Here is a 20297-nt window from a genome sequence, read left to right as displayed (position 1 = left end):
CCAGCTTCAGTGGTTAGAGGTTAGAGTACTGCCTGGCGTACTCTGTATGAAATGCTTGCTATTATTCTTTTGGTGGTTTTTTTTTTTTTTTTTTGCCCCTTTTAGAAGTGGAAATTTGCAGGGCACAGTAAACTGCTTGCCATGCAAGCATGGTACTTGAGTTCATTCTCCAGAACCAGTGAATGTAAAAAAACCTAACTTGGTAGTGGTGCACATGTAATCCCAGCCCAGTGGAAGCAGAGAAAGGCAGATACCTGGGCGGTGCTGGCTAGCCACACAACCCTTATTAATGAACTCCAGTGTGAGACTTTGTCTCAGAAAACAAGGGTAAATGGCTCCTGAGAAACAAGACCCAAAGGTTGTCTGTCTTCTGGCCTCCACATATACAAGTGTATGCATGTACAGGTACCCACTTGTATTTGAATACACACAGTGAAATAGAAACTTGAGGTGCCTTAAATTCCTCTGGCATGGTACAAATATGAAACAATCATTTCTGACATTTTAGAAACTTAGATATAACATATGACTTTTGTCACATTTGAATGATACCACATATTTCTTCATATTTGTGTCATTTTTAGTGTATATACTGTGTGTATGCACACACATACATGTGTGTCTACATGTGCATATGTGGGTGTAAGAGGACGGCTTTCCGGTAGCAAAGCTAAGTGGTGAAGGATGGCGGGTCACTGCCTGAGTCATCTCGCTGGCTCCACTTGCATTTCAAAATGGAGATGTGCAATTCTACTTTAAAAGATAGATTGTTTTGACATAAATATAAAATACTTATAAAATTATAGGTACTTGTTACAAAAGGAGTTATATTACATGCTAGTAAAGTCATCCACATGATTAAATCAGAGATAACCATACCCCTTTGTGGGTACACATGCTTATATGTTTCCAACACTTTTCTATAATATATTATATTGTAGAGCTTCTTATTCTGTTTCACCTAAATGAATTCTTTAGCCCATTCATTCATAATAAGAAAAACTATAAGTTAAATACACTTGCCTCTTTCTCTCTCCATCTCGCCCTCTTCCCTCTCTTCCTCCCTCTTCTCACACACACACACACACACACACACACACACGGGTAAGATATATATGTCTCACCCTAATAATAGGGAGTACAAATAGGAGGATTTTTGAGTAGCGATGTGTTTTGGCAGTGTGTAATACATTCATTCATTTAGCAAAGGGCTGAATTGTTATCTTGTAGCACCTGAGAGAAATACTTCTGCTTTTAAACTGCACATCAAGTACCCTGTGACTCGTGCCTTCTTTATAGTGGTTGTATATAATCAGATGCATATATCTGTGACATTGCATATGGTTAGCCCTGAAAACATACATGAAAGTCATATGTGGACCCAACAGTTTATATTTGGGAATATGTATGTAAATACAAATACATATAATATGCAATAATATTTGATGGAAAAACAAGGACTTGAATTTGGAGGGGAGCAGGGAGTATATGAGAGGGTTTGGTGGGAGGAAAGGGAAGGAAAAATGTAATTAATATATTATCTTAAAAACAAAAAAAGTTGCATAAGTGGTATGACTGAGCAGGCCAATTTAAAAAGTCATAAAATTATTCTTAGATGGTTGGTGCTTTTTAGTTTGTTTTTAAGTGTGTAAAGGAGCTTGCCATCAGGTCTACTAACGTGAATTTGATCCTTATGGCCCACGTCATGGAGGGAGAGAACTCACTCCGAGTTGACCCCTGACTCCCATAGACAAACTATGACATGTCCCCCCCATTTAATAAATACATGTAGTTAAAAACATTTAAGCTTAAGAAACATTTACTTTGCTGGGTATGGTGGGTTAAATATATGATCACTGCAAGTTGAAGACCAATCTGGTACATAGTGAATTCTAGGCAAGTCTGAAAGCTGAAGCCCTGTCTGTCTCTGAAGGTTGGGTGTTGGTTCATGGATCACATTCAGGAATTCCAGTTTACATTCATCCTAGGAGATGCTATGTAAGCTGGTGGGGGAGAAAAGACATTAGTGACCTTACCCAGCTCTGAACTTTACAAACTGTGACATCATCTGTCAAACAAGAAGTGCCTAGTTATGCAATAGTGGCGCTGGGTCTGCGGCTAAACCAACGCTTCTGAGGCCACTCCAGAGCAGGGAATATATACCCGGTACTGTGTACTTTCTGACTAAAAATAAATGAATGAATGAACAAATGAATGAGAAAAACAAACAAATAAAAAAAGAGCAAACTTAAAGGACACATGACAGGGAAGAGCATATGCCCTGGGGGGTACTGACTATCATTTAGCTAAATTGACATAAAGTCATTGCCTTGTAAATATTTATGTTTATACGTATTGACAGATTCTACTCTCAGCCTTAATCAGAGAAGCCTCTCTCCAGGGGATGATGATGAATGGAAAGACCCGGGACTGCACAATGTACTGAGAATAAGTGACAGATGAAGGCTCAGCCCCAAAGGAGACATTTATACTGCCCTCTTCTGCTTGGGGAGCACCGAGAAGGAGGGAGCAGAAAGAATAGAGCAAGATGATAAAGAAAAGAGCTGCAATGTTCCATCTTCTGAGCAGGGTGCGGTCATTACAGTCAGGAACTCAGAGCCGCTGTATTGCCTACACCTGGTCTACAAGAATGAATCCATTGACAGTCAGACATGGATGGAGGAAGGACGGAGAGGGGGGTGCATACACCTGGCTGCTAGAACTCATTTCTTTCAGTTGTGTCCATACGCCACCAGGCTTCAATTATTAGTCCTAATTCAGTGGCAACATAGCTGGCCCTAGTCACACTGAATGGGACACCAAACACAGCTAAAAGTCAAGAATTTAGGGACGAGACTGTGGGGTGGGGTTGACAGGGACAGAAGGGCATATAAAAGGGTGGGAGGAAAGAGCAGTTAGAATGCATTGCATGCATGTATGAATTGCCAAAACCTTTAAACATCTTAAGTTTTTAATGTGAATAAATTGAACGTCAAATTTAGGAATTTAGAGCTCTGTAATTCTGAGCTTAAAATTCTGAAAACTTGAGGCTTCATAAGTAGCAATAAACTTGAGAGACTTTTCCTTATCATCTGGAGACCCACGAATTCTTCCTGTGTATAAAAGGCCTGTATTAGGTATTTTCTCATTGCTGTGACAAGAGGCCTGACAAGCAGCTTAAGAGAAGAGATGTCGATTGACAGCAATTGCTGTTCTTCATGACAGAGAAGTCTTGGCAGCAGGAATATGTGGTAGCTGGTCATTGCATCAACAGTTCTGAGCCTGAGACAAAGATGAACACTACGTTCACCTTCTCCTTTTCATTCAGTTTGGGTCTCAGCACATGGCAAGGTGTTATCCATCTTTAGGGCAGGGTTTTCTCACCTCAATTAACCCAACCTAGAAATTTCCCCTCAGACATGTCCGCTGATTTGTCTTTTAGGTGATTTGAAATTTTGTCAGGTTGAGAATGTTAGCCTCTATGAGTACTTAGATACTTAAAGACAGCAGTAGTAACTATAGCAGTCTAAAAATTCCATTTTCTTGAAATTTTTTAAGTGTGACATGATTTTAAATCATAGCATTCTGATCAATCTCTTTTGGACAGTTGACAAAGTAACAAAAGATTGGTAGACAATAGGAATCCTTTGCAGTCTGTTATGAAGAATCCATGCAGGTTATAAAAACAAGAATGGCTTGAACAGAGGAGGTAAGAATTGAACTGAATTTCAAAGTTTGGGCCAGGGGAAGGTGAGGGGAAAAATATATAGTTTGGAGGCTGTATGTTGGAGTTTGGGGAGGAATTACGTAAAAATCATGGCTTAGGTAGATGCTTTAAAAAAAAAAAGCTGTTGGTATACTTGGTGGGCTCAAGTTGATGGTATACATTGGTCCTGAAGCTGTAAGTTGCCAGAGACACAGTTCTGATCACCAGGAACAGCCATTCTTTGGAGATGTCTTCTTTTCCTTACATGTTACTTTCATATTTGACGACTTTTGAGTTTCTTATTGATTACATACTAGGCAGAGAACAGAATTTCATTTGTCCTGTAGGGTTCAGTTGTCAGATGATATCCAGCTTCATTAGGTATCGCTTGTATATAGTGAGGAAACCTATGGGCTAAAGCCTGCCACGTGGGGGAACATCCCTAGCTATAAAGATGCGTAGTTTCTAAGGACACCAGCAGAATTGCAGTTTTCCAGGAGAGGCACTGACAGGTCAGTCCCTATAGAGATGTAGCTTGGGAGCTCCCTAACCTTGATGTTCAAAGGCCTCAAACCCAGCCTTTGAAGAAAAGATTAAATACTGGCTGGCATTTTTGCTTTCTTGTCTAGGAGTTCAGTCTCAATTGACAGCCTCACACAAAGGAGAAACAACTGGTGCATCCTGGTCATCTTATAACATTGTGGTCCCCAGGAGTAGCCAGATAGGCTCCATCACCAGAGCTTCAAATGTACATGAACTTGTCTTCCAAATAGTCATCTCCTCTTTCTGTCTTTGTCACTCATCCTCTCTTCTATGTGGTCACCACTTTCCATTACACAGTCAGGCTATGCTGCCTTGCCCACCATGCAGAAGCTTCTATGTAGTCATAGATTAGGGATCCCTGTTAGATGGATAGGCTTTGCTTCAAGCTCAGGTATAATCTAGCAAAAACCACTGTTGGCCATGGGCAGGACTTTGAGTGATTTTTCAGAGCATACCTGGTTCATCTACTTGCTTGCATTAGGATCTTCTGGTAGCTGACTTCATGGGAAGCGAGCATTATCAATGTGAGTATGAGTTCTGTGCCATATTTAACTGCACATATGCCCTTAGCTAGGGAGAAAAAAGAATCCTTTTCCACATGGCTGTGGACAAACATGTCCAACCCCATTGAGAACACACATAGAAGAATAGAAGATACTCTTACAGTTTATTCCTGGGACAGATTTGATAGTGAACTGTGCAGTTTAGCCAAAAAAGTGTGTGTGCGTATGTCTAGCATTGCCTGTCTTGGCTTTTGAGCAGATTCACTTGGCTATTTCCATGGCCATGGTACTGTTTACATTAGGATCACATTCTTAACTTCATATAGACTCCATGAAGTCAGTTTCTGTCTTTCTCTTTCCCCCTCCCTTCCTCCCTCCGTTCCTCCCTGTCTCTCTCTCTCTCTCTTTCTTTTTCTTTTTTTGACTCACTCCACAGTAGACAGTAATACTGTGCTTGCTGACACACACTATCAAACAACAATGGAACCAGCATGTAAGCAATATAAAAACCCAAGTCTCAGTCAGGGGAAGTGCTTTATGGGGCTACTTTAACCTTCTCAACTGTCCTGTATGCCTGTTTACTCTCTTTCACAGACAGAATAATCTAAGGTCACCAGACCTAGAATTGAACATCTACATATAGATTAATTCATAAAAAAAGGATCAGAAAGGTTGTTTTTTTTTTTTTTTTTTTTTTAGTTTCCTAGGGGAGCACTTACTTACAATATACACCCTTAGATTGTGGTGTATCAGGGAAAGAGAAAGAGATTAGGAAGAGATCAGCACAGTGGTGGATTTGAGTCCAAACTTAATGGTTGTTTACTGCAGAGAACCCAAACTAAGGGAACAGACAAGAGGATTCAAGAAGCTGAAAAACAAATTGACAAATGGTTGATAAAACTAAAGAACTAAGAATCAACTGTTTGAAAAAGTAGAAAGTACTAAGGATATATCTCAGTAGTAGAGTCCTTTGCCGCTCTGCTTTCCTCTAAAATGGAAAACAACTGCCTCCCCTCTTTGTGTGTGTGTGTCTGTGTGTATGTCTGTGTGTGTGTGTGTGTGTGTGTCTGTGTGTGTGTCTGTGTGTGTGTCTGTGTGTGTGTGTGTCTGTGTGTGTGTCTGTGTGTGTGTCTGTGTGTGTGTGTTTGGGAATCCATAAGGGAAAGTAATTATATTGGTCATGGACATGGAAGATTCATGTTGGTACTAACCAGGAAGTTTCCTCCCTGGTGGTTAGCCTTCATAGCACCAGAAGGTGCTATATAGGCTGCTGGGGAGAAGAGGTCATCAAGGGTCTTAATTTATGCAGTTCTAAACTCTGCAAACTATAGTAGTGATAAGCCTGGCAAGAAAAGCTCATGGGCGCAATAGTGGCATGGATGTTAGAGTGGTAACCAACCACTTTTCTGGTTGAACACATATCTAGTACTGTAAATCTGAGCAAAAATCCAAGGTTATGGAGATCACGTACCTAGGCGTGAATCTAATATCATTATTCTGTTAAATAGGTAAAAGGTCAAGCTGTGCTGTAAATTCCTATCTCTATTCTCAGAGATTAGTTCATCTTGCAGATGTAGTGGGGAAGACTGATGGTACTGTGCATATTTGTTATACTGATTTTGTACATTGCTTATGTTAGAAGCATTCTATAATGAACAAATTCACAGTCTTGAGCATTCTGCTTCAGTCGAAACATTACTGCCATCTCTTGTGAAATGCTTTATCCAGTGCCTGCCTTCTGCTGTTCATGTGGCCATGCCTCCAAGTGGCTTCAGTTCTTATTTTGTGCCTTCTTCCTAGAGAGGAGAGATGCATCTACTGCAGTGCAAGGCATTAGGAAGCAGGAGAGGCCTTCTGTCTCCATGGTTAAAATGTCTGGAGGCCCACACTGTGCCCAGTTAGTGCTGCTCCTGTGGACACATGTGTAGAGCCGACCACATAGAATTAGAAAGCCTGGAGTAAACTGGTTCTTTCTCTCTCAGTAGTCATTGACTGTCTGGAATTCTTCATCTAGGGGTGTGGCCTGAGAAATTCACTGGTCCATGTTGACATGTGTGGCTGTTATGTAGGTCTTCTTTGGGCAGTCATAGTACTGAGATGTCATGGGTACAGCATCCTTGTCATGTCTAGAGGGCACGGTAGCACAGCAGGCATCCTGTTTCTCTGACTCTTACTGTCTTTCCACCTCCTCTTCCACAGTGTTCCTTGAACATTAGGTTTAGGGGTTGGGATGCCCAGCTCCTCAATTTGCAGCTAACTCTCTTTTTTGTTCTTTGTTTTTGTCATGTTCTCTTCAACATATTAAAGTACCTTTTTTTTTCTGTTTTCACGTATGTGTGTGAAAGCCCCACCTTGGTGTTGGAGACATCCTCAATTGTTCTCCACTTTGTTCACAGGCCTTCTAATGGAACCTAGTGTTCACCAATCTGGCTTGGCTAGTCTTGTTAGCCCCTTCACTCTGAGGGTCCCCTGCTTCCGCCTTCAGAGCACTGTACAAGGCCACCGTACTCACTGGACATTTCCATGGGTTCTGACATCCAAACTCTGGCCCTTGAACTTGCATGGAAAGCACTTTAACCACTAAGCCATCTCCCCAACCCTCAACTAATGTTTTTTAAAAAGTTTGTATGTACTGAACACTGAGAAGTGCACCTTTCAAAGGTTTAGATTATGATGAAATTAAAGCCATTATTTCCTTACTTGACTTACTTTTTTCTCCTCAAAATAAATGACCTACATTTCTCAGATCTTGGGACATTGACTCTCTTGTTGAAAAGGAGCTTTTAAAATTTATTTGAACAGTGGACTTGGATGCAATTTGTTAAAAGGTCAGTAATTTTCCACTGGCTAGCACTTTAGGTCACACTTGCCTATAAACACTGTTTTCTTTACATGGGCATGAATTTACATTGCAACACCTTTGCACCTCATGACCAGGTGGGCACAGACAAGGTTGCTGTTTTCCCTGGGTAACATAGAAGGATACACGTGCCATTCGCATCTGCGAATGAGTGGCAGACCAAAGGAAGTATTCCCAGAGAAGGCGACCACACATGTGAACAACTGCTTTGATCTCCACCATCTGGCTAGGCTTTCGAATTATGCTAGGGAAAATGGGCAGGTTCACCAGGCACGTTATTGTCTTCTTAGTCCTGTTGCCATATCATCTGTTCTTAAGTAAGGTGATGGGTTACTGTTTCATATTCTCGGTATCCGTACCACTTATCCATGGTAATTTCTGTCAAAAATAATTGAGTATAGCCCGAGTTTATAAAACACAGTGAATGTCTAAGTCTCATTTGGTTCAGACTACTACTTGAACTTGAACAAAATGATGTGGCAGCTGTTTTCTCAAGAGACTCACATGAGAACTCTTTAGAGCAGTCAACTCAAATAATAGCATCACTTCCTAGAGATGAAGTCACTGAATGCAAGGGGCCACACTGCTAGTTTGCAGAACTGGTGGTAAGGCAGGACCGGGTAAGATAGCTAGTGGTGCTCTTTTGAGATTCCATATGCACTCTCCTCATTAGTGCAAAGATGTGCTTGCAAATTTCTGTTACATGTATCAGTGATGCTATAAGCATGCAATCATGTAGCTAGCAGTCTTATTTCTTTCCACAGTGTTGACTATCATAGCTCATGTCTGCCAGTGTCCCAAGGCCACTGAAATTTATAGAGAACCTGATAGCATAAACGAAGCTTAAAATTATCCAGGTGCTAAGATGACACACAGCGATGACCTTTACTAACTTTCTTAACTAGATAATTGTACAAGAGGCATTCAAGCGGTTCCTGCATGAGCCGTGCCCTAAGCCATCTTACTAAATATTTGAGGTTGCCTCAACAGGAGGATTCTTACAGAATTGATTTGCACCAGGAGCAAAGCAGGATCAGGTTGTTCTACGTATACGTTTGCACAGCATGTATACCCTTTTCTTGAAGCTTTCCATTCTACCATTCTTCTTACGTGGTATTTCAGACTAGTTTGCAGGTGGATGAGACATATTTGGGGTGGAAAATTGTTTACATATAAAATATATTTACTTCCTATCCATCCTACCTTCCACTAATGACAGACCTTCTATATTCATAAGTGCCACACATTGGACTCAACCAACTACTAATAGAAAATGCATGGGAGAAAGTTGTATCTGTATTCAACAGATGCAGACTTTTCTTATTCAGTAAGGACAGTGTAACAATGATTTGCCTGCCATTTGTATTGAGTTAGATTACAAGCAATCTAAAGACAGAGTATATGTCAGATTGTGGGGTACATTATATACAAATATTGTAGTCTTTCCTATAAGAAAATTGAACATCTATAGAATATGCTCTCTGTCAGGGGTCCTGTGAGTAATGGATACAAAAACACAACACACACACACACACACACACACACACATTTTCCCCTCATTTCAGATTCTCACAGTTATAAACCTGTCTAAGCTGTGGTTCTCATATTCCTCACCTGTTAAATGGACATAACAACTGGTGGCACTTGATGGGAATTACTTTGGACAGATTTAGTTTTGAGAAATGTTTATATTGGCATTAGCGAAGCCTGTGAGTCTGGCCTGCCCTAGCTAACTTGTACGTGTACGGGTCCTTGGGAATAAGATCTCTACCTGTAAAAGTTAAATCTTTTCTGGTTATTGCTGTTGGGTTTTTTTCCCCCCAAAGTTGGCTTTTCCCAAGCTGATTAGTCTGCAAATAGACATATGCTTTAGGTCTACACTTGTTAATTTACCTTGGAAAAAATCAGGTCACTGTCAAATCTGGCAATGTAGTTACAAATACTTGGCAAAAGTGGTCTAATTAGAAGCTTCTCTTAGATGAGAATCGGTGCTGTTTCCCTCTGCATGCTCTGTGTGTACTTCAGTGTATGTCACTTTTCGTGTCGACTGTCGACTAATAGTCCCTCCTTCTCTCCACAGCCTCCAAGTCTGTTATCAATAATATGCTACGGGACCCTTCTCAGATTCCAGATGGAGTTCTAGCCAACCAGGTCTATCAGGTATTAATCGCAGCTGTTTTCAGGGACGATGCTCTTATCTGCCTGGCCGAGTAGAGGATTTTAAACCTCATTTAATTACTGTCATCATAAATGATCACTGAGGTCAGGGCACACCATAAATGGCCATGCAGTATTTTCAGGGAGAGCATTTTTACTTTTTAATAGCTTGCTTTTATAGTAAATAAAAAGCGTGCAATTTTTGTTTTCTGTGATTAAATCTGAATAGCCTTTTGATAGCTTTCTTTGGGTATTGGGGGGAGTAATGACTGCTTTTAGAATGTTTACTTTGGTGGTGCTGTAGTCACCCCAGCCTATAATCCACCTCTTATTTGTCCGCAGTGCATTGTGAACGACTGCTGCTATGGGCCGCTGGTGGACTGCATCAAGCAGTATCCTTCCCCATAAAATTTTAGGTGCACAATTGACGAGCTTAGACTCGGTGGAGGAGATGTGTCTAGCTTTAACCTGACATAAAGTTCTGCTTCACAAAACACATTTCATACTCTCCTATTTTACATTCCATCAACCGGAGGGTCACTGCAGACCATTCTTTTCTGCCGCTTAGGAGAGATCAGCTAGGCCCTAGGAAGGTGTCAGTTCAGCCGATGCCCATCCACCTGCTTATTTCAAACTGCTTGGTTTTCAATGAGTTTGAAGGTGCAGAGTCATTAGGCAGGTAACACACTGTCTTGGAATGTATCTAACCATCCCAGTGGCCATTTTTTAAAATATAACAAAGTTCCATTGAACATGAGCCAAATTCAGTTGAGTGTTCTGGAATACATTTTGAATGTAGAATTAAAGGCTGATGTTATTCAAATGCCACCAGAGACCGACCACCACATTTTAAGGGGCAGTAGATTCACCTTGCTTTAATACTTACTGCAATCTGCACTGTCATTTGGGCTCCTAATAAACAGTTTTAGAGAGACTGTGTTGATTTTTCCCTTGGGACCGACTTGAAGGCTATAAGAGCAGATATCCAATCATTCGTTCTTAAAGCCACTGAGGTGCCTGAGGACTTATGCTTCCTTCTTAAATTTAGGCTCAGTGAATGGGAATGATTTCAGTAGAGATTACTGATAAACAAAATGGCACGACAGTGAGAATTTGGATAATACTTTAGGGAAAAGAGTACTTTCTTAAACAATCTCATAATTTTTGGTGGAAATCACTTTAAAAACACAGTCTTCCTGGACTAGATTTTGATAGCAGGGATGGTACAGGGGCCAGCAGTGTCTCAGTGATAACCAGTCCAAATTTTTGTTGGATTCTCATGCAAGCTGGTTGTGTGTGCACGCATCTTCAAACGTGAACATATATATATATGTGTGCATATCCAAAATATGTGTGTATTCATAGTCACATGTGCACATATATGTATTTATATATCTCTGTGTGCATATATATGTTTGTACATGTGTATATTTATTTATAACCTTCTAGTTTCACAAAGACATAGAGACAAAAATATTTTTTGAGACATGGCTTTGCTATACTGTCCACGCTGGCCTTATGCTCCCAATCCTCCTGCCTCCATTTCCTTTGTGCTGGGTTTGTGACTGTGTATTGTCACACCTCGCTCAAGTTTTTTGCAAAGAAAATTACTTTCTTTCCTAAAGACACAATTAGGATTTGGAGCAATCTTTGAGCAGAGCCCTCTTGCAAGAATACTGAGTAACTAACTAGGACGTAGCTTTTTACATTTGCATTCTCTGCTCTGGTCCCCTAACTAAAATGCACCAAACCATGGTATTATCAAAAGCTGGCTTTTTTATTAGACTAAAGTATAACTATGCTTCTATTTTCAGTTTGAGATTAATGGTAGTGTTAAAAGTTGTAGGAGCACCAACCTCGCATTACCTCAGTGATAAACTTCAGCACATTTATATAACAATTGACACCATCTCAGAGTGTCTAGGGCTGAATTACATGCTAATTTCAAAGCACATAAAATAGTTAAAAATCAATTTAAAGTTAAGGTTTTAAAAGCATAATGTCTTTTGAAGGATTGCATATTGATTTTAAATATAACTCTCTAATTATATATGCATGGACTAAAGTATGAAGTCAACTGCTTTGTAAATGCCAGGAGGCTATTTTTCAGTAATAGTTGAGACGCTTACGGGAAACTAGATTGCTAGCAAAGAAAATGGCTTGGGAGGTTATTTACAAGGTTTGCCCGATGGTCACTACCATACATCAATAATAGGTATCCTTATAGACAGCGTCTAAGTGTTTCTGCTTATGGAGCATTATAAATTCTGTCTGGAATATTTTCCTTGTATACATATATTTTTTTGCCATCATTCACCTTCTCTTTTGGCTGTGTATTGTCAGTAGGATTTAATGGACTATATAATTTCAATTGATAAATATAATGATATATGTATATAAATTGTATTCACTGACTAGAGTCTAATTTTTGCAATTCCATTATGCTTACTACCAGTAAAAAAAATACTGCTTTTATAAACTTTATTTTGTCGACCTTGCATTTTTATATCTATATCAAACAAAGCACAATCAAGAAGTATACCTTCTCAGAACTTAAAATTGTTGATTGCTGTAGCTATGCAAAATAAAACAGGATGGGGAGTTTGTGGAAAGACTGATCGTGTCTTTGTCTCGAAGTGGTGTCAGTTTCACATGCTGTAAGTAAGCTTGCAAAGATGAGTCCTAGTCTGATCAACAGGAATTGTTTTATTTCATATGGGAAGCAATTATTGGTTTTCTTTGTAAGTGAGCAATGTTTTTCTGTGTGGTCCTAATAATTCAGGCAGTGTTTGTTTGCCTTGCTTACCCTCACTAAAGTACATCAGTTTCTTACAAAGGAGGCACACACGTGGTAAAGGGAATAGATGCAAAACGTCCTTTCTCCATTATGAAAACGTTACATATAGGCATTCGTGTTCAGAGAATAAAGTAAATTGGCCACTTACTAAAATGACACACCAATCTCAGTGGTAAAGAGGATGTATTGTCAGGGTGCTTTATTTTTCTTTTGGTGCCTGCTGTATTTTTATTTATTTATTTTCTTTAGTATGTGTGCCCCCGCCACCTCCATACCTTTGCTTCTGCATCTCATTTCCACCAAGCAAACTCCATGAAGAAGCAGCCACTTCAAGATTCCAAAGTGGGGATCTAGGCCACAGTGATTAGACAAAGGTCTAACAGAAAAACGGGGGTGGGGGGAAGATGACTCAGGAAGCATGGGGGCTGTGGGTTTCGTTCCTGTACCATCAGTAACCTCAGTTTCATGATTCAACATTTTAGATGTAAATAATTTACAGCAATAAAAGTGAGAGCACATTTATGTGGAAAGAAGTAAATAATTTAGTTTCAAAATGTGGGATACCCTGGTAATGAGAGACAATTGAGACTTACCCGTCAAATATCTCAATGGACTTAGAAAATGTGCAAAATTCCATGATTTAAAGTTTTTATTTTCTTTATTTTATATCTAGGTAAAAATTAAGTATATGCAGTCATGCACATTGGAAGAGAAAAACAAACAGGGCACAGCAGTAATGCTGACTGTGGCTTATTTTGAAGGTGGACGAAAGTTGACTGTGTTTCTTGAATTAGTGGATTTAAATGACAGTCACCTGTAACCCATTGATAAAGGAGAGGGTAATTTTCTAGGATTTTTCTTAACTACAGTATTTATGATCCATAGGGCCTTGAGCATAGTCCTCAGCATTTCAGAACCTTACTTTACGTGACTGAGAAATGGGACTAAAATTATCTACTCTTTGAATTGTTGTGAAGATTCAAATAAGATCTCAGGTGTTTAGTATATAGGTTTAGGCTATACACCTAGCTAAATTCTTAAAGATTTAGCATGAAGCATGTGGTATTTAGGAAGCACTGACTAGTAGCCAGTATTATATAATTCTGATGCTTTTGGAAAAGTGTGTGATCAAACCCAGGCCTTGGATAGAGCTCTTTCCTGCCTTTACCTGTTTTTCTTCATTGCTAGAGATAGAATTAGGTTTTCAAGAGTGCTAGGCAAACACTACACCACTATGTTGTACTCTCAACCGCACGCTAACTGGCTCTGTGTGGTTTCTTCTGATCCCTTTCCCCACCTGCTAAAACATACCTTTTCTACTTGTGAGGACGGAATGACATACATAACTCACATGATACGATGTCTGCCGTGGAAAAAGCATTGGAACACTTTGTATGTTCCTGTGCACGTCAGATCATATGCATTTATATTTGTTCATGTGCTTAAAAATGTAAACACACACACACACACACACACACACACACTCAACAACCTTTGTACCTCCTGGAAGTCAGGCAGGTGCTGACTACTGGCAAGTGGATCTCACCGGTTTCTAGCACTCTAAGATGGAAACCGTAGGGCAAAGGACTGGTTAGTTACTGTTCTTTCTTGTACTTAGTGAGTATTGAGTTAATATGTACTAAATTGAATTGGAGGGCTGTTTTTTAAAAAATACAAATTAATGGATATTTTAAGTGGCTCCCCTCTTTTTGGAAGAAATTAAAATCATAGTGATTTATAAGTCATTGTTTGCCAAAATATATGTGTTATAGAAAAATTCTGCTGACTTATTCAAATGAGGGAAGACTGCACCTATAAATTTCCTTCCTAGAGGTATGAGCTAAGTAGGAAATCCTTTGTATAATTACCACAATTCTCTATTTCATCCCAACATAAAGGCTTGGTATTAGAATTTTCCTGATAGTTCAGCCCTTCAGTTGTGTTCCCTCCTTAACTGAAATGTCCAGTGCTATTGGCTATGAGCATGAAGTCCTGCTGAGAGACCTGCTTCTGAAGAAAAACCTGTCCTTCCTTGGTAAGTGTTGCTCAAGTCCTGGGTCCTTAACGGTCTAGCTTTAAAGTCTTCACCTTCAGGTAGTCTGTGCTGATGGGGCCAAAGATGATGATTGATGCTCTGCGGTATCTGTTATTGACTTAGACCTAAGCAGAAGCTCTCATACCCAATCCCCTATGTAGACAGCACATGCACAGGCTTGCAATTAATATTTTATAGAATAAGTGGCTGAAAAAATGCTTTAATATCTGTTGGAGTATTACTTTGGGTGTCATGAGATATTAGCCATAATCTAAACCTTATGAGAGAGAGAGAAACAAAGAAATATTGTCTATAAAAGGCTTTATATATTAAAGAGACTACTTAGAAAAAGTCATGTTAGGTATGCTTGTTTCCTCATATAGGAAAGTCCTGTTATTGAAAAGCAGAATATTAAGCTCTTATTGTTTTCATGCCAAGTATTAATTGAACCATAGATTCAGCATGATTTTTCAAAATCCCCATATGTCTGCATTCCTAAGTGACCCAGTAGAGAATCTCACTGTACAGTGTTATTTTTTTCAACATCTCTTCATCATTATAAATAAAACCTGGAAGGACGTCCATATAACAGTGGAGCATGGCAACCATAAAGCAGCCAACGAAGCATTCATTTCTCTCCTCCATTGTTTCTGCAATAACTAACAAAAGATTCACACTAGCCGTGTTAGTAAGCAGTTGCATGAAGACACTGAAGAGCCTATATAGTTGACTTTTAGAGACAAAAGGGGAAACCTGTTCCATTACTTAATTTTATTGTAAAATGGGCAGCAAATTAGCCAAGGAAAGTCAAGTCCATAAAACCGAGAATAAATCATTTCATATTGGCCAGTCTTCTTACTCCACTGGAGAGCGTAGTAGGATGTGTTGCAAGATTGTTGGTGCTTGAAGCTGAGAAAAGATCACAAATATTCACAAATATTAGGGTTTAAGAAAGTTGATAAATTAGGAAAATGCTCTCCAGTTACTAAATTTCAACAGTAGAAACAGCCAAGTATTTTCTTATAAGGTGGGCAGCCAAATCGTAGAGCCTATGGAAATAATGTAGTGTGGGCGCATTCATTTCCTTTGAAAAATGCATAATGCTAAATAAAATGGGTAACATCTCAGAGCTGTTATAATATAGTTATAATGGGTGCCCATGAGGCTCTCTACCATGTGTTTCAGAATGATAGTATTCTGATAATATTATAAAGTGTGTGATCCACCACTTACTTGGCTGCAGGTTATTGTGGATGCAGCCAAGGCTAATTTTTGTTTTAAGTCACCAGCTAAGTAGCTCATTGGTGTTATTTTTTGGCACCATCTGTCTATAGACAGACAGCTCGCTTGGGTCCACTTCTTTGTCTAGCCTAATTTCTGAATGTTTCCTCCCTGAGAACTAGCAAAGTCCAACTGGAAGAAAGAACAGAGAGTTTAGCTATGACCTAAATGTAGTCTAGAATCTTAGGTAACTGGATTGAGTGTGTTAGACTAGCCTCACTTTAACTGACAAATACTGGAATATGATCAAATACTTGTTTCCAATTGCACGAATGTACAGAAATATTTAAATGTTGAATTTGACGGGTCCCCCATGCTCCTTTGTGCTCTGGGATATCAGGGAATTATTCGACGGAAACAGCTGTTATGTGGTTTTTATAAGAGCAAATACCTGCTGATACTAGATAGGGAACTGACTACAGAGCAAACAATTACAACCGAGTTGTGACCTGCGGCCCTTTAGATTTACCGGAGTGACTTACAAGAGCATGGGTGACTCAGTGACAGCTGCATCACAGAAAACTCCATCCCAGTATGAGTAAGATTCACGAAAGCCCTCTCCTAGCGTTCCCATACAGCCTGTGGTCACACCAGGGGAACGAGTTTCTTCCTCCTCTTAGAGTGACTTCCAAAATCCCCCCAAGTCTGCATTCATAAGTGACCTACAGAGAATCTCACTGTACAGGGCTTGACTTTCTCGCTTCCTTGGCTCGTGCAGCCCTAGTCTCAAGGAGGCGTGGCCATTGCATCGCTCAGTTTCTCTGCTGCCCTGGTGTTGAGGTGGACGGCATCCAGTTCCATGCCCCACAGCCTCATGAAGCAAGCTGTGGGTGACTCCTCCATTACTTAAGAGTTTTCACATCCCAAGCAGTTTAGAAGCAGAATGTTCCCTGCCTGTCAGTTTGCTGTACTAGACCTTCTGCAGGCCGAATTGGGTGTTTTCTTGTCCTCTTTATTAAAACTTGGACCTAGGGGTGTCTCTGATGACTTCTACCTCATTCTTTCCCTTTTTAATTGGCATATTTTCCCCTAACTTACTCTTCCTATGGGTTCCATGTTTAGATCTTAGGAAAAAGCTTGTTCTAAGTTCTACTATTTTGCTTTGCATACTGCCAGCTACAAGCTAATGCATCCATCCCATCTTTCATTTTTGGCACCTGTGTCTTTTCTCATTGTAATTTCTCTCTTTCATGGGCAGGTTCTTTTTAAGTAAACAACTGAGAGTCAGTTGCCTGTTCTATGCACAAAGCAATGCCCAGGGAACAGCGTGCTTAGGATCCTGGTCTATTTGTGCCACTTTCAGAAATCGCAGTATATTGTGTTTACCAGCCATTTAGGGAGCATCCCCCGTACTCATAAGAGATCCTACTCATCAAGGAAGTATGTCACAGCATTCAACATGGAGGAAGACAGATACTGTAGGATTCCCCCTGAGGGAACTTGCCTCTAGAATGGCTTTGATATGGTTGCAGGTCTTATCACCCATTTCAGGGGCATGGACCTTCCACTCTGGGAGGAAAGCCGCTATCCCACACCACTCTGAGAGGGGTAATCATTTCAGAATCAGCCTCAGAGATGAGACCAGTTGTGGTTCTCCCACCCATTGCAAAGGCTGTGTAACTGCCCTCCCTGCAACTCTTCATAGATCCTGGTAGTCCCAGTTTGAGTACCAGTGTTGTTGTATGCCTTTGCTTGGTGTGACCTGAGCAAACATTGACTGCAGGACAGGTCATTAGTCACACACAAGAAGGGATTCCACCCAAGTCATGCTTAAAGCAATGTATCCGTGAGTTTACTGGAGTTGCTTCCAGGCATTTGTGACTCAGAGGGAGCTGTATCACAGAAAAGGCTGCTCCACTGTGATCTTGAAAGCTCTGTGCTAGAGTTCACTGTAGATGTGCAGTCAGTTCCTCTGAAGGGAGTCTCCTTTACCTGACTGTGGCCCACTGTTTTTATAAGGAGGGGGAGCATCTCAGCAGCTTTATCTTGCAACTTGCTGAGACTTGTATGCTTTGTTAGCTCTCTGAGTCTCAAGAAACTGTCTCTTCCTAGGATGATAGAAAGTTTCAATTCAGAGAAAACCACTACCTGACAATACTCTAAGAAGATACCTAAATGATATGAAAAACAAAAAAACAGTAGTAAGTTTAAACAAGTCCATACAACAATTTCCGTTCTGTCTGAAGTATTTCTGTAGACAGAAGTTTTTGTTCCTCCCAGTCCTGCAGCCATTTGGTCCCAAAGAAACACACAGAGGCTTTATATTAATTATAAACTGTTTGGCTTATTAGTTCAAACTTATTATTAACTAGCTCTTACAACTTAAATTAACCCACAATTCTTGTGTATGTTTAGCCATCAGGCTTGGTACCTTTTCTCAGTAAAGTTCTCATCTTGCTTCTTCTGCTTCTGGATGATGATTGCTTCTCTGCCTTTCCTCTTCCCAGAATTCTCCTACTCTGGTTGCCATGGTTGTACTTCCTACCTGACTACTGGCCAATCCGCATTTTATTAAACCAATATGAGTAACAAATCTTTACAGTGAAAAGAGCATTACCCCAGAGCATATTTTCTCATCAGAATACAAACACTTATTTATTTTATTCATTCTAAGGGCTCTAATGTAGCATTAACCTAACAATGCATATTTGTGGTTAAAACATGAAAATCTAAATTTGTTGAAATATTGTTATGGAATTGTTGTTCTTTTACTTTATGATACCTCCTCAATGATGATTAATTAGCAGCAATGTATTGTGCCAGACAATTAGATAGATGGAATTTTAAAGAAAGTGTGGGGAAAATATCAGTATATAAACATTGCTAATCCAATAATTTTCTTTCTTGCTTACATGTCTGGTTCTTGAATATTGTTGCAGACATTGTAAATGTTTGCTTCTTTTTGATTCCTTAATAGGCAGAAATAATCTCTCTTTCTCCCTCTATACCTCCCTTCCTCCACTTCTATCTAGACTACTTTTACAGAACAGTTTTTCTTATTGCTTATTGTTTAAATATGAATTTTTTATAATGTAGAGCTTATGACTTCCCTTGAAACATTTTATTCTGTTGTAGAATTTCCACCTATTGTGTTTTATCTAACCTCTAATTCTCACCAATAGAAAAGAAATTATGTACCATTTTTCTAGCCTTAGTTCTGTTTTGAATTTCTTTATCTTATAGGTATTAGCTGATCAGTTTCATTGACATGGGACTTAGCCAGGTACCCTAGGACTGAGTAGGGGAGGGTCTTGAGGATTGAAAATATACATTTACTCATCTGGGTTTATCCTGTCTTAAAAACATGTATGCTTCATATTATACAGATAAGTATTTGAAGTCAGACAGGTCAAAGATGAATAAATAATTTTAATTTCTCCAACTAAGAAGTGGTATTTATTCCATAAGTTAGCTAGTTAGTTGAGTGTTGTATGAACGAGACAAACAATAGTTAAGATCCTGCTTTCCTGGAGCTATGGTCCCTGTTCTGGGGAACTGGAGGGTCTGTCTAGTGTACCCTGCTTATCAGGTATCTACTGAGTATCCTCTCAGTGGAAGTAAAATCTGTCAGTGGTGACCTTTTTAAGTTCACTGAGTTCTTTAGTTGTTTTTTTTCATTTTTACTTACTTTGTATTTTAATTACTTTGTAATTATGTGTATATATGCAGGTATGTGCCCCTGGGTGCAGGTGCCCACAGAGGACCAAAGCTTCAGATCCCCTGAAGCTGGGATTGCAGGCCGATGTGAGCTGCACTATATGGATGCTAGAAGTAGAACTTGGATTCTTGGCAAGAATAGTACATGGTCTTTACTACGGAGCTCTCGCTATCTCCTATTCTATTTTGTAGTAAAATCCAACAGGAGTATGACTATACCATTTTTATAATAAAAGCTGATAGCTAAATTTTTGAGGTTAAAAAATGCTGCTGCCTCCTCAATTGTTTGTTATTGAAGTTGTGACAGCTAGAATTTTGTACATTCCTCAGCTGCCTCTGGCAGGACACCACCACCCCCCACCCCCCGCCCAGGGGATGGCTGTTTTGACTCACTAGGCTGACCCTTTTGCCTTTGTGCTCACCAGTCTTTCAAGTGTTTCTTATGATTCAAGTATTAAAAACTTACAGGGAATTTTACTGTAGATCTCTGTATATCAGCAGTTTTTTCCCGCTTTGAGTAGTTGGCATTAAAGTGTTAGAACATATCAAGAACTGCCACCTGTATCAAAGTTCAAGTACACAGAGCATGCTCATCTTAGAATTGATCTGGAAGTATAGTGATCCTCCTGGTGACCTCTTCCTTGAAGTCACTACATTACTAGTACCAACAAAATTTAAAAAATAAAGAGAGAGGGAGGGAGGGAGGGGGGAGGGAGGGAGGGAGGGAGGGAGGGAGGGAGGGAGGGAGGGAGGGAAGG

The 20297-nt window shown here is 39.8% G+C and overlaps 1 protein-coding gene across 5 annotated transcripts in view; it reads left to right on the top strand.

The window, feature by feature from the left end:
* The window catches only part of Cdin1 (CDAN1 interacting nuclease 1), a 277760-nt gene that overhangs the window by 84028 nt on the left and 173435 nt on the right, over nucleotides 1-20297 (top strand). For all 5 annotated transcript variants that reach the window (XM_038330594.1, XM_038330596.1, XM_038330592.1 and 2 more), the window contains exons 6-8: nucleotides 9693-9772; nucleotides 10112-10161; nucleotides 14534-14601. In XM_038330594.1, coding sequence (XP_038186522.1) covers nucleotides 9693-9772; nucleotides 10112-10161; nucleotides 14534-14601 — 198 coding nt within the window. The remainder of the gene's footprint in view (nucleotides 1-9692; nucleotides 9773-10111; nucleotides 10162-14533; nucleotides 14602-20297) is intronic.

This window comes from Arvicola amphibius, chromosome 5 (assembly GCF_903992535.2).
Source record: "Arvicola amphibius chromosome 5, mArvAmp1.2, whole genome shotgun sequence".
In the NCBI taxonomy this organism is placed as follows: domain Eukaryota; kingdom Metazoa; phylum Chordata; class Mammalia; order Rodentia; family Cricetidae; genus Arvicola; species Arvicola amphibius.
The sequence above is the reverse complement of the archived record's forward strand: the minus strand, read 5'-3'. Positions and strand labels throughout refer to the sequence as shown.